Raw genomic sequence first — 15,148 nt, 5'->3', positions numbered from 1 at the left:
GGCTCGGGAGCCCTACAGTTCTTGGTCCTACCAGCCCCCACCTCGGGGGAGGGGTAGAGGGGGCCAATAGGTCACAGGACACTGCTTTCCACTGGCTTGAACCCCTGAGCTGAGCTTTCCACAGTCCTTAAGATGCAGTGCTGTGTGACCCTCAGGCATGTCTTTGCCATAGCCAAATGTCCCTGGAGCTCAGAGAAGACCACAGGTTTGGTCGTGGCTAAAGATTTTATTCCAAAAAGCCAATCTGCTCAGAGCCAGGCTCCCAGGCATCATGCTCTAAACTCAAAGTAACGATCTCTCTTCTGCCGTTCCTGTGGGGAGACCCTCTTCCCCGAGGGGAACGTCTGGTAGGTCTTCATGTTCTCAGGAGATGTTCTTAGAAGGTGCCACTTCTTCTCCGGTGTCAGAGGAGGACTGGGGACAAGGATGGAGCCAGCATTAAGCAGTGAGCCTGCAGGGGGAGGGATGCCCAACCACGACCCTAGGTGCCTAGTGTTCTAGCCCATCCTGACCCTGCTGACTGCTCATCAGCCCAACATCTGATAAGCCACCCTACAGGTGAGAGAACAATTGGTATTTGCATGATGGTATAGTGGTTCAGAGAGAGAACACGAGTGTCAGACAGAACATGGGTGTCAGATTCTGGCTCAGCTCCTGCTGAGAAGTGGACTCATATAAAATGGACTAATGTGAGTACGTCTGCCTCAGCTTTGTTTTGAGGGGTAAATGAGATAATGCTTATAAAGCACTTCAGTAACCCTGGACAAGGAGGAAACACTCAACAAACATTATAAGAAATGGTGATGATGGTGATAGTGATGGTGGTGATGGTGATGACGGTGATGGTAATAGTGGGGATGCTGGTGATGGTGATGGTGATGAAAGTGGTGACAGTGATGATGGTGTTGATGATGGTGGGGATGGCGGGGATGGTGGTGATGGTGATGACAGTGATGGTGATGTGTGATGGTGATGGTGGTGATGATAGTGATGGTGGTGATGGTGATGCCGGTGATGGTGATGATGGTGGAGATGGTGATACTGATGATGGTGGCATAATGGTGATAGTGGTGATGGTGATGATGGTGCTGAAACTCAGGAAAGGGCAGCGATTTTCCCCAAGCCACAGTGGTGATCAGGAAAAGGGCTGAGCGCAGACACTGACCCTCCTACTCCCAATGACCTGGTTGGCCCTGTGTGTTGTGCGAGGCCATCAGCTGCATATGCTGCCAGATAAATTGGAGAAGTGGGGCTGGGACACCCTAGGCTCCCCACAGCTGTAGGAGGTGCAGGTCCTGCCCAGAGTGATCTCAAAAGGAAATATGGCCCAGGAGAGGCCCCACACTGCCTCCAGGTTTGGTCTGACTCAGAGCCACCCAAGGGGTGAAGATGTCCTAGAACTGGTGTCAAGAGATCTCAGTTTCTCCAGGTTATACCTCCAACTAGACCTTCTACTCAGCAAAGTATCTGGGGCCATCACTAAGCCTGTTTCCCTATCTATAAAATGGGCCCATCTATGTTACAGAGAGGAACCTACAGAGGCAGGTAAATTTATGTCTTTAAAACCCATTAATCTCAATGGAAAGTGTTGCTGCCTTATCCATAATGATGGTGGCGAGGCTAGGGGCTCTTGAGGCAAGCAAAGGGTCAGCACATAGTTGGAAACCCAAGATCTTCCAGATGCCCACCTGATGCTTCCTTCCCACATGACACCTTGGCAGCATAGACTTCTGATTTCCACGCCTTGGTGTCAGGAGGGAGCGCAAGGCAAACATGTGTCTGGGTTATCTCGCAGAGCAGAGAGGGCCTTCCCTGGGAAGAGCACCTCTTCCCGGATAAAAACAGTGAGATTCAGGCAGTGGGGAACTTTCAGATTTCGTTAGATGGACAGCTGGACTTTGAAAGCTATTTTGTAGTCCAGAGGAGAACATTTTCTGAGCCTGATCCAGGTTGGGGTGGGGGTGAGGGGGGGCAGTGTGGTACCAATTCCAGGCTCTGTGTAGTACCCTCCGTGTCCGCCAGAGGGCAGCAGTTTCTTGTTGCTCGGAGCTGTTGTGCCCACGTTTGGACTAGTGTAGCTGCAAGGCTGCCCATACCCGGACCCCTTGCTGTGTGACTATCATCCTCTGCACCATAGGCTCCTTAGGGCCAATTCTTAACTCATTTCTCACTCTGAGTGGCTGCATGCCTGGCTGAAAGCAGGTGCCTATGGACATGTGTTTGTAGAACGCGTGAATGAAGGGAGGGCAGGCACTCACAGGTCGGTGGGGAGGGGGTACCGTTCCCACTCCTTCACAGGCAGCACGAAGTAGGGAACCCGGGGCACCATGCCCGTCTTGTCTAGATAGAACTTCCGATGCTGTTGTGCCACCTACAGCTCGACCCAAGGAAGAGACGACAGGCTGTTAGTGTTGGAGAAGCAACCTGGGGCCTCCTGCCATTCCTGCCTGCCTATACCTGGGCAAGGGGCGGGGGGCTGCCTCCCCTAATGCCCCTGTTGGAGTTCCCAGCTGGGTGTCCTCTCTGAGACCAGCTCCCCGTCTATCTAATGGGGATAATGGCCCACACCACACCAGCTTTGCTAGGGAGAGTAAACGAGACAAGCCACCAGCAGAAGGAAGGTATGTGAATCCTGCCTGAGCAGGTGACACAGTTGGTTTCTGCCTCCCCCCGCCCCCCATGATGGAGACCAAAGCTCTTTCCATGTCCATTGACATGGTCCCCCAGGCCCCAGATGTCTCACAGCATTGACCCGATCCTCTCCTTGGAGAGGCTGCCTTCTCACATGTTCTCTGCCCTGAGGACCAGGAGGTACCTGTGTCCTTGAACTCAGGCTGGAGGGTTGTTTGCAAGAGACTGCGGGGGGTGGGAGGGGTGGTTCTAGGAACACAGCAGAGAATGAGCCCTGGCCCCTGTGAGCTGGGCAAGCACGTCAGTGGTCAGTGCCTGTGTCCACAAGGATGTGTCTGAACCAGAGTCAGAGGAGGCTTTAAGAGCCGCAGGGGCAGGACCAGAACACCAGGAGCCAGGCAGCTAGTGTTTGGGGCTGGGGTTGACTCCAGGGTACATCCTCAGAGATCTGGGAGACAGAGAGGCTTAGGGTGGGCACTAGGTCCCAGGTGGGCAAGTATAGTTGGGGCAGGGGCCCCAGTGGGCCCTACGTCTGTGTTGGGTGGGCTCAACCTGAAGGTGGATCTTTGGCCTTTTACTCTAGTAGGAAGTAAGCGACAGTCCCCCAGGCTATGGGGCAGAGGGGAGGGCGGGCACAGCCTCAAAGGCTCCAGCTCTACCGGCAGTGGGGGTAAGCAAGGGCCAGAGTCCTTGCCAGCTCAGCTCAGAAAAAGGAGCAAAGTCTCCTCTGGCCCCACCGTCGCTCTAACCCTTTTCCCCCAAACACCAGGGAAAGGAGGCAGCTGCCCAGCCCAGGGCAGCCCACCTGGTAGAACCCCGCGAGCTGGGTGGAGCGGTCACTGTCCAGGTTGAAGCGGGTGTAGACAGGGGCGTGCAGCCAGCGATCCCGCGTGTGGGAGCGCTTGCTCAGCACCAGGTCAGGGTTGGAGGAGAAGAGGGTCGGGAAGTGGCCGCCTGTGCTGAAGGGAGTGTGGCTCTTCTCCAGGGCTGCGTTGCGTTGGTCCTGGAAGTACTTGAGAGTGGCGGTGCCATAGGGGGAGCCGAAGGCGAAGGCCACACTGGGCACATGGCCTTGGTACCTGCCATGGTAATGAGGGGTAGCGGAATGGGAGGGGAGATCAGTGCAAGGTTCCAGGGCCAGTTCCAAGAGAGGCCCCGAAATCCCAGAGGTGGGGCCAGTGGGCCCTGTGGGTCACTTCCGGGCCATGAGAAGCTTCCCTCAGAGGTGCTGCCCAGGTTGGGGCTCCAGGGCAGGATGAGGGAAAGAGACTCTGGGCCTCTCCCTCCCCCTAGAGGATGGTCATCCTTGCAGACCAGAGGCTGAGGCAGGAGCAAGAACCCCGGAGTCCCACCCTGAGCCCCGAGCAAGCCCGCAGGAAAGTCACTCTCCATTCAGAAGATGGGGAGGCCCCCTGCCACCGGCTCATTAAGGGTAGAGGACATCAGAAGCCGGTGGGAACATAGCAGTGGGACAAAGCTGTCACTTGCAGCCGAGGTCTGGGTTCACGTGCTACAGCCTGGCTCGAGCTTAGCGACCTTGCGACGCGCCCCTCACACGGGCTGCCAGGAGCTCCGTGACCCTCTGCAACCCTGGAGGCCGGAGACCGGCGAGAGGGACAGGGGCTGGCGAGTGGGGCCCCTCGGAGAGACGGACAATTCACGCACGCACACACAGGGCACTAGGGAGCCCCAGTCTGGTGAGATTTACAGAGAGTTAGGCTTGTTGCAGCCAAGTGAGGGGCGATCGGGTGACCCCAAGAAACTGGAGCATCAGACTTTGTGCAAGAGACAGAGACCAGTGGCTTCCCAGTCAGTGCTTCTCACCCCTTAAAACCTGGCCCAGACCCCATAGTGCCCTTGAAATGGCCCCTGACAAGGCCGTCCAGGGTCGTCTGCGGCACTGAGGGCTGGTGACCTCTGCCTTCTCGAAACGCCGCTCCTGGAATTTAGGACACTGTTCCCTCCTTGTCTGCTGGTCTTCACCTGACTTTCTGATTGTTCCTTCTTGGTCGCCCCCTCATGATGCACCTTTTCTGCTCTTTTCCTCTGGGGTCCGTCCTGAGCCCACACAGTCCCTGGGAAGATGGTATTCATGCCGAGTCCTTAACCAACACCCTTAGGTGGCTAGCCCTGGGTCTTCATCTCCTGCCTGGAAGTTTCCTCAGACTCCCGTACACCGTGGCACACGAGACTTCTCCCTGAGATGGCCCAGGCACTCTCTCTCCCCACCACCTCCCCAACCACTAGCCATCTCGGTGAAAAGCACTCTCCAGATGGCCAAGTCAGAAACCTGGTGTCCACCTCCCACAGCCTCATCTATCTCATGCCATCCGTCCCCAAGCCCCGGGGCTCCACACCATCCCAAGCTTGGGCCACACTGCCTCTTATCTGGACTGTGGCCACAGGGGCCTCCGATCCTCCCAACCACGTCCTTATCTCCCCCCCCCCCCACCTTCCCATACTCCAGCCGGACTGACCTTTCTAAAGTCAAGCCCTTAGCATGGCATTCACAGCCGTCTGGGAGCTGACCTCGCCTCCCTCTCCAGCCTCCACCATGTAAATTCTCTTTCTCCCTCCCCCTACTTGTCTCTCCCTTGGTGGTTGCCCCGCGCCCCCGGCCATTAGGAACGCCTGCCCTCTCCCCTGGCTCCTGAGGCTGGCCCCCGGTAGGAAAGGATCCTTTAAGGCCTGCTCTGTGGGGCTCCTGGGTGGCTCTTGATTTCAGCTGAGGTCATGACCTCGGGGTCGTGAGATTGAGCTCCCGGCCGGGCCCCGCGCTCAGCAGAGTCTGCTTGGGATTCTCTCTCCCTCTCCCTCTGCTCTTCCCCCTGCTCATGCTCAGTTTTTCTCTCAAATAAATAAATAAATCTTTTTTCTTTCTTTCTTTCTTTTTTAAATAAACAGACCCGCCCTATCACTTCTCTGAAGATCCTTTCCTTGCCACCTCTTCCAGGTCTCGGTGGGTCCTGCTCTCTGCCCCCCTCCCACCACTAGCCAAACCTCCTCGGAATGCTCTTGTCTCTGTCTCCGCCAGGAGGCGGGGAGCGTCTTGATCACAGCTGGCTCACAGCTGGCTCTGGGTCCCCAGTTTGCCATACCAGGTCTGGCAGGCGGTCTGGGATGGAAATGTTTAGGGAACAAAGAAAAGGAGTCGCTGCGCGCCTACAGCTTCAGTGATGTTTCCAGTCAGACCCACTCGTATAAATGCCCGAAGGACCGCCGTGCCGCAGGGACCCCCAGCACCTCCCCCGGGGCCTCCCCTGCTGAGACGCTGGACACCTCGTCTCCGCTCAGCTGAGTTCTCTTACCAGGGAAGCCCCAGGGAGTGCAGGGAGCCTGTGGGGTCCCTGCGACATCGCGGGCATCCCCGACTCCCCAGGCCACAGGGCACTTCGATCTAAGGTCTGAGCTTCAGGGTTACCTGCGGCAGCTGCTCTGGGCCTCGACCTCCCACCAATAAAATGAGAGAGCATTGCGGGGCTTCCCTCCTCCCATCGTCAGCTGGGAGTCAGGAAAGCCAAGCTGGGGGATTACTCCCAGGCCTTCCAATGGCTCTCCACTGCAGGCTAAACAGAACAGGAGCTCCTCCCTGCTTCCTGCCCCACACTCCCCTGGCCAGCTGTGCCTTTCTAGAATCTTACAGCACGTGAGGTTGTCTGGGCCCAAGCAGGCAGTGAGGGGAGACGACTTCTACTGCACTCAGGCATTGGTCCAGCCTTACCTCTCCTGCCTGTGGCTTCTCTCTGCCCTTAAGACCATGACCCTCGGGATCCTAACCTGCACCCCCCCGCCTTTGCCTATCTGCTGGCTCCACCCGAGTTCCTGGCCGATGGCTCAGTCTCCTTCTCTCCCGAAAAGATGGCAGGGCTGGTGATGCTTGTGTGGTCACCACGGCCCCTTCTGGGCCCGAGTCCTCTATCCCATGGTTCACCCCGCTCCTGGGTCCAGAGCCTCCCCTCCTGCCCTTCCCCTGCCCCCAACAGTCTCTCTATTTCTCTCAGCCTCTGTCCTCCTGCCTTGCCATCGATCGATCCTCTCGCCTCTCTCAGCTTCTTCCCCTCTGCCTACAAACACGCACATTCGCGTGCATTTTTCCCAGGCTGCAGAAGCCGCTCCGTGGGCCTCGCATCCCACCCTTTTCCTCCCTGTCTTCCTGAATGTCTCCGCGGAATGTTCTGCACCTTCCGCCTTTGCTTCTTCCTCTCCCATTCTTTCCTTGATCTCCCTCAGTCCGACTTCTCACCACCCCCACCCCAGCTTAAATGTGAGCCTGTATTTTTTCATTAAGGTAATGTAAGATCATCCAATTGCCAAATCCAGCATCCTCGGTTCAGCCTCACTCTGCAACACTCAAGCTGATGAAGAAACTCATTTGCAAGAAACATAACCTGAGCGGTAGAAGCAGAGTTCTTGAGGGTTCTTTGTGCTATAGATGAAACCTAATAAAAATATAAGCTCGACAGTCAAGTAGTCAGAGAGCAGCAGTAGGGATAAGCTTCCTTTCACGTGGAGGGAGCACCCCATGGATGTGCCTCCGCCCCCCACTTGTCCTTCTGCCTTCAGGTGGAAGAACATCAGGCTGGTGGGCGGAAGCTTGTTGAAGCCCACCCACCCCTCACTCTTTTCCCTGGAAGCATGCCAGCCCAAAGGGCTCCTCTGTGCTGTTTTGCGTGGACACACTGCCCTTCAGGAGGAGAGCCTGTCCCGAGTCAACCTTGCCACCTCCTTCTGGGGTTCCGTATCAGCCCTGTTGTCCCATAACAGCTTTCTCTCTTTTATCTTATTTCTCCAGTGGTTCAGAACGCAGGCATGAAAGAAATGCTGGTCATCAGATGCTGTCAAACCCCAACAAAAAGATAATAAAGCGATAGCATGAAAATGAAAGAAAGGTTGTCCGCAGCCTTCTCTAGGGACAAGAGCGTGACCCAAGAACATCAGACTGGCCAGCCGACCATCCTGTTAAAAAGGCAGCCGCTGGTCCTTTCCTGGCAAAAAAGAGCTCAGGAACCAGAGCCACCCATAGGCTCTCCTTGCAAGTAGCACTCAGTGACGAAAATCTGCCAGGGAAGAGATGATTCAAAAGAAATACCCAGGAATGTAGGGTGGTTAGTTTCAAATCTATTTCAGTCCTGGAACTAGAAATAGCAGCTAGGTGAAGGCTGGTGGCAGCACAGAGTGGAAATGTTATAAAACCTGTCAAAGGAAAAAATAATTTCGGCAACAAAAATTGGGGAGGTGGGCGGAGGGGCGATGGGCGCGCACCCACGAAGAATTTATAAGCAGAGTCAACCCATGGCAACTAAATTTAAAACGTGTCGAAAAATACACGACACAGTGACTCTCACCCCTGGATGGTTTATATCCTCCCTCCTTCCCTCTCCTTTAGAGAGATCTTTCAGGAATTAATACTTCTTGAGCTGAATTAGCATTTATCTAAAGTCTGGGTATTCTTCCATTTTATGCCAACATCTTTCTCTTTGGTGGAGTCCTAGTAAGTTTACATTTCGTGATTTTTGTTCTAAAATAGCAGATGTAGCAAGATCGTATTTTTGTAGAATTGCTTTGTCTATCTTTCTGTCCACCCAACCAGCCAGCCGTCGAGTCTTTTTTGCTGAACAGACACACAACGAGGTCGGTAGAAGGAAATTGACCAAAGACTAAAAGGGGTTAACTCTAAGTGTTTGGATTTAGGGTGGGTTTTTTTTTTTTTTTTCTGCTTTGTATGTGTATTTTTTTTTTTAAGACAGTGAGATAGTGTTCAGAATTACTTTAGTGCGAACCTACTGTGTGCCAGGTGTTGGGGATCCAGAAGTCCACAAGGTTCAGCCCTTTCTCCTGCCGCCTACCCCCTCATTCTGAATTGACAGTGTTAGACGGTGTACATGCAGGAGCTCTAATGCCTTTAAATTCGGGGAGGGAGGCCCATTCCCCAGGGTGAGAGGGCGGTATTGGTGGAGCCCCATGAAGGACCTTCCACTGGGGTCAGACTTTGATGAGGACCTCGGTGTGGAGGGGGATGGCCTGAAGCTCGTTCTCTTCCTCGGCTTATCTTCTAGGTGCTTCCAGATGCCCCAGGGCCCTCGCCTCTTTTCAGAGACCCACTCTCTCTGGGAGAGCTCGTTTATGCTAGACTTCCAATACTGCCCATTCACCAAGGATGCCCAGAGCCACGTCTCTGTGTTTCTTCTCCCAGCTACGGATCCACACACCTGGCTGTCCACACAGGGCTTGCCCCCGAGTGCCAGATGCAGGAGGATGGATACCAGCCTGTTCTTCCTCCTCCTGGATAGCTCTGCCTGGCTTAATGACACCCATATTCACCCCTCACCAACCAGAAACTGGGATTCAGGCCATTCACCCTTCTCCATCCTCCCTCTTTTGTCCGTAAGCCCTGTGACTCTCCTACAACTGCCAGCCTGGCTCTTCGCTCACCGGACCATCTTGAGTCTCCCAGCAAGTCTCCCAGACCGAGTCTCACCCTCTGGCCTGCCGTCCGCACTTTAGCCAGAACAACCTTTCTCAAACGTGCATCACAGCACCAAGGCTCACCTCTCCCTTCTCCCTTCCCTGCGGGTGCCCAAGGCCCAGGAAGCTTCACGTCTCTGGGCCCTCACTGGCTGTCCACACCTCTGAGCCTTCGCACACATCCACTCGCCCCAGGACGCCATGTCCCCTCTTGACCCCTGGGGGTTCCCCACTCACTCACAGAACCAGGGCTCTCTGTCACCTTCCCTAACCTCACACTCCCCTCTGCTGAGTGTGAGTGTGTCACATCCATCCACCTCCTCTGCTAATCTGTTCTCCAACCTCAGCACCTTCGCAGCCCCTAGCATAGGACTAGTGCTCAATAAACGTCTGCTGGAGGAGACGGAAGTCCCAAAACCCCGGGAGGGCACCACGTCCCAGAACGCTGCTCCCAAGGGGCTTGGCTCTGATCTGCAGAGCGCACGTGGGCACAGGGCGTCCCACCCACGGGGGCCTTTGCGTTCCTGGGAAGAAAGGAGCTATAGAAATGTGAAGTGTTCCCGTGATTCTTGTCTTCACCACCCCCAGGCTCTCTGCCATAGTCCTCCTCTGCTCCCCGATTTTCCACCTCCCCTGAATGCCAAGATATTTGCATCCCAATAGAACAGAAGCCCTCTCCTCCGCAATCGCAATCCGCATCCTCCAGGGGTTGGATTCCGGATCCTGCTCAGGGCTTGCTGCTCCGGGAGGGGCGCAGGTGCGCGCACGTTGGTGCACATGTCCACATTCCGGTAGCACTCAGATGGCATGCCTCAGCAAGCCAGGTCTGTGTACCCTGGACACACTCGCGGTTCTGTGCCTTAAGCGGGACCCCGTGTGGTTCTATGGCAGAGCTTTCCAAAGGCCTGTCGTTAAGGGTTGCATGGCCTGTCGTGGTGGAAAGAACAGAATGGAACGCCAGGAAAGGCAGACAGGTTGCATAACAGGGGATCCAACAGGCCCTATGGTGCAGCCACACCTCCTCCTTGATGCCCTTCTCTGCCGCTGGGCTCCTTGGCCCCCTGCACAGGAGTTGGGAGACGGTGCTCAGCCAGGTCCCCAGGCAATGATCCTGTGTGCATCCCTGTGTGCACAGAGAACAGTCCCTCCCTGCCTCTTGAAGGCCCTGGCTAGCCCCATACCTGACATTAAAATTAATTACCATGCCATCAGAGATCCCTTGAGCAGCCTATTAACTAATTAACTTGTGACTGTTCAGCACGTCCTCATTCCACCGCCTCCTTCTTTAAGACACTTCCTGCTGAGTACGGGGCCATCAGATCCTTCCCCTGAGCAAAAACTTTCAAGGGCTCCCCATTGTCTAGGAAATTAAGTTCAAAGGGGCCAGACGCTCAAGGCCCAGCTTGATGTGGGCCTCTGGGAGCGTCTTTTCAACTTTCCCAGCCACTTCCACGTCACAGCTTTTCTACTCCAGCTAAAAGGCTTTTGCTGCTTTGGAAGTCTATCCGGCCAGCACCTCCAGCTTCCTTCGGGCCATCGCCTCTCCCTGCCTTGCGACCTTAGCCATCCCTCAAGATTCATTTCCAAGCCTTTTCCAAGGAGACACCCACAGACCATGCTTGTCCTCTCCATTGAACTGTCTGTGCCCTTTGTGATTCTTTTTTTTTTTTTTAAGTTTTTATGTATTTAAGTCATTTCTACACCCAATGTGGGGCTTGAACTCATTGACCCCCAAATCAAGAGTCGCCAGGCTCTTCCAACTAAGCCAGCCAGGTGTCTCCGTTTGAGACTCTCTTATGTCTCAGGTCACATGCTGGCTGTATTGGAATTACCTGCGCCTTTAGTCCAGTCTCTTTCGGAAGTATAAAGTCCGTCGGGGAGAGAGGGAGACGCTCTCCTCCTGTCTGCATCCTGTCACTCCTGGCCCTCCAGAGAGGCTCTGTACATATTTGTTGAAATGAACTGACATGTGGAGGCACATTTTAAAAGGCTGATGATTCTTCTAGAAAGACAAAGCCTAGGTCTCCAGGAGCCCCTGGTCCCCTTCTTAGGAAGGCTCCCCAGTTCTGCTGGGCTACATGAGAGGCATCAGCTGCCTATCTGGGCTCTTGGACTCTCCTACATCCCTTTGACATGTGGCCTTTGCTTCGTAGCCCAGGACGCAGTGGCCTATCTTTGGAGCTGCACTTCCATGGCCAGGGCCTGGGCAGAAATGGAAGGGGCTCCCCTGGCCTGGCCTGGCCCACACCTGTCTCAGCCCAGAGGTGATGCCTCAGGTCTGCAGCAGCTGGCAGGAGGCAGGGGTGTGAGAGAGGAGGCTGGTCTGGGCTCCTACGGCTGAAGGAAGCCGATTACTAAAGTTCCAGGTTTTTCCAAGCTGCTACTAAACAAGCCAGTATTAAAAATTAAATTATAGGAGCACCTGAGTGGCTCAGTGGGTTAAGCCTCTGCCTTCGGCTCGGGTCATGATCTTGGGGTTCTGGGATCGAGCCCCACATCGGGCTCTCTGCTCAGCAGGGAGCCTGCTTCCTCCTCTGTCTCTGCCTACTTGTGATCTCTGTCTGTCAAGTAAATAAATAAATAAATATTTTTTAAAATTTAGATTATAAAAAAATTTAAGTATATGAAGTCACAATTAAAGAAATTATATTGAAAACAAAGGTAATAAACACTCAAACCTGATCACTATCTAATGATGTCACTGTTTTGCTGCCGTCCGTGTTCTGGAGCTTAGTCGTGCTTCCTGTGTGTGTAGGGTGGATTTATCGGGTGTGTGAGCTGCTCTGCGTCTCTCCCCCGCTCTGCACCCGGACACCGTGACGACAGCCTGAAATCAGCCGTGGTGAGAGTGTTTATGCTACAGAGAGAGGATGAACGCTACAGATCAAGGCTTTTTCCCTCCAGAGAGCTGGTTGTCTAGGGATTCTGGGCAAGGGGACACGGACACCTCTGTGCGACTACCATCCTGAGAATGTCCTCTTGAGAGCAGAATACACTGACTTTAGGGTTTTGCAGCCCCTAAGGCTCAGGCCCAGCTCAGTGGCAGAGTGAGACCAAACTGCTCCTCCAGGAAGACAGAGGGAAGGGAGGGAGGGAACTGAAATCCCCAGACCTTGCTCTTGGTGAGAACCCCTGGGCAGAGCTGGGGGCGTCAGGGGCAGCAATAGTCCAGCCAGGAATGAAGGCACAGTGGCAGATCAAGGGTTTGGATGAAGAGCCTGGTGAGGCATGGTGGGAGGCTGAGAGCAAGGAGCTGGGTACCACTTAGATCTGATGTGCAAGCAGGAGGCAAAAAGCCCTACTGAGGTCAGTGCCATCCCTTGAGAAGCCTTACAGTCCCGGGACTCGGACCCAAGAATTCCCTGCTACTGCAGGGAGGGCAGGCTGTGCTGCCCAGAGCAGCAAGGGACCACCACGTGAAGCTCCCTGGCAACAAGCCTGAAGCCCAGCAGCATCCTGTCTCCCTTGGTATCCAGAATCAGGCCTTGAGCAAAGCAGGGATCTAACTAATGGTAACAGATAACAACTGGAGGGATTGAGGAGAGCCTGGGTGCTGAAGTCACATCGACAAGGCGGGGTAACTTGACCCTAGATAAGCGGTTCGTCTCTCATCTGGGTTGCTGCAAAGGTTTTTTAGAGAAAGTTTGTAAGGAGCCCCGCACAGTGCCTGGCACATAGTAGGTGCTCGTGCCTGGGGGCTCACAATGCCGGCTCTTCAGTCACCAGCTTGCAACTCAGGCAAGTCCCCTTGCTCTCCCTGGCAGACCTCAGTGACCACATCTGGAGCAGCACAGGGCTGGGTTACAGGATCTCCAAGGTCCTTACCTCTGTGAATATTCTCCACCGCTAAGAATAAAACTGGTAAGGGGGCTGATTTGAGTGTCAGAAGAGACGCTGTGCTTACAATCCTGTGATTAATATTTGAAAAGACACACAAAAATAATAATTATCCAAGTGTGGTGGGGGAACCTTGGATTCTTTCATTAAGTTAACAAAATGAAGGAGCAGTTAGAAACAAAAGCCAACTTCATTCATTCCTCACTGATGAGGATCTTCGGGACAGCATATTCCTCCCAGAAAGATCCATGGCAAAAAGCCTCAGGTACAGACTGAGCTAGCCTTATTTATTATGCACCCGTTATCACAATTTCTAGGTCAATAACAGAACAGGGTGCTCGAGGGAACCGCAGACCAGTGGCATGGACCAACCCAGAATCGCTTCTGAAATATGCAGCCCCCCCTGGCCTCTGACAGAGTGGGGAACACTTGGGGAGGGTTAGATCCCACTTGGGGACGGCAGGGGGCTGAAGGGAAAAGATATGTTAATGTATAGAATGAAATCCTATGGTAAACACCAAGAATGTGGTATTAACACCACTATCAAGGGCTGCCAAGATGGCTTTGAACTAAGCCTTATGGGATTATACTATAACGGGACCCATTGAGGGCGGCCCCCTGCTTGTCTGTCTTATCACAACGCCTGGGACAGCCCAAGTGCTTGGCAGGTCTTTGTCCAAAGAATGCCTAAATGAAGGAAAAGATCATAGGAAAATCATAAGCCACCTTCTCTAACACCCCTGGCTTGACATCGGGAGGGTCTCGTTTTTGCCCTCCATGCCCCGGGGCAACTGGTGGGAGAGAGGAGAGACTCTTACAGTCTGGGAGAAAAGGTTGGGAGTGGAAATCTCAGACACCCGTGAGACACGGGGCCACAGAATGGAAGAGACCGTCAGACTTGCCTCTTAGATGTTTGGAGCTTGATAGCAGCCAGAGAAAAGAAAGGTAGGTTTGACCCTGCATCTGAAAATGCTAAGGGCAAGGCCGATCTGGGGACTGGGAAGTCCTGGGAAGATTAAGTGAGATCAGTGGGAGAACCGACCCCAAAGTCCGAGGCCAGTGCACATCCCTCAGCAACAACAAGCACGGCCCGACCGGCCTTGCCATATTCTCTGAAACCCACCCAGGCGCTCACCGGGTCTGCCGCAGTCCTTCATCTGACACATCCGGCTCTTGCGCAAATCCTGGTGCACCACCGCGGGCTGGGGCGGGAAAAGCCTGCTCCCTTCTTGGGCCCCCCACGCTCTTGCTCCCCCCAGGTGTCTCCAAACACCAACCTCACGCTCCTCCCCCTTCCCCGGACCACTCGACGGGGACCCACTTTCTACAAAGGGGGACAGGGAGAGTTACCCTGAGCGCACCAGCCCCGGGGTAGGTCACCCAGCAGGTGAACGACGGGCGCTCTCTGTTCCTTCAAACCCTAGAGCCAGAGGAGGGTTGGGGTGGGGGGGAGACGCGGACTCCGACCCCCGGAGTTCAGGCGGGGCTCTGGGTGCGCGGTGGCCTTACCCGGGCATGAGGCCGGGGGGTACGTAGGCGGCATTGAACTCGGTCAGGAGCGTGCCCGCGCTGCGGGAAGCCATGGTGGGTGTGCGGCGAGCGCGCAGCGAGCCCGGCGCCCCAGGTCTCCCCGCCCCGACGGTAAACAACCCGGGGTCACCTGGCAACGCGTGCCTGGCAACGATGGGACTGGGGACTGGGGCCGAGGGGAAGCCGAGTTCCGGGGAGGCTCCCAGACCTCCCCTAGCGTGGTCTCCCGGGGACCCCGCCAATTGCCCCCCTCCCAAGCGGGGCTCCCGCGCCCAGGAATGGGCTCATCTCTCTGCTCCCCCGCATGCCCGCGTGTGGGATGCGGGATGAAGGTGGAAACTCGCAGGAGAGGCCCTGCAGGAGATGCGCCCGAGTGCCCTTCTGTCCCCTGCAGGACTCGGGACACGGCCCAGCGCCCTCGCTGCAAAGGCGGAACAGAAAGCGACAGCCCCATCGCGGCTCTGCCCGCGCACCCCAGCTCCTCAAAGGGAATTGTCTTCCTACTCTCTGGTCTCTCCTTGGGAACTTCCTTCTTGCCTGGTCTTGCCTGTCACACTACTCCATGAGAGAGGCTTATCAGAAAGGGGCAAAAGGCAAATCTTGGGAGGATCTGGAGGTGTGATGTTCTGCTGTCCTCAGTTCCGAAGTGCAGCCCACAGGGTTGGCTTGTTTGCACCAGAAAGCA

At 55.0% G+C, this 15,148-nt stretch overlaps 1 protein-coding gene across 1 annotated transcript; it reads right to left on the bottom strand.

The window, feature by feature from the left end:
* Positions 1-206: 206 nt before the first annotated feature.
* On the bottom strand, positions 207-14,597 carry CIMIP2C (ciliary microtubule inner protein 2C). The gene is made up of 4 exons (XM_082745217.1): positions 14,443-14,597; positions 3,437-3,710; positions 2,259-2,371; positions 207-414 (listed from the first exon to the last, which is right to left on the bottom strand). The coding sequence occupies exons 1-4, from the start codon at positions 14,514-14,516 to the stop codon at positions 270-272; spliced, it is 606 nt and encodes a 201-aa protein (XP_082601343.1). The 5' UTR covers positions 14,517-14,597; the 3' UTR covers positions 207-269.
* Between the last annotated feature and the right edge of the window lie 551 nt (positions 14,598-15,148).

The sequence above is a fragment of the Mustela nivalis genome (assembly GCF_964662115.1).
Source record: "Mustela nivalis genome assembly, chromosome: 8".
In the NCBI taxonomy this organism is placed as follows: Eukaryota; Metazoa; Chordata; class Mammalia; order Carnivora; family Mustelidae; genus Mustela; species Mustela nivalis.
The sequence above is the reverse complement of the archived record's forward strand: the minus strand, read 5'-3'. Positions and strand labels throughout refer to the sequence as shown.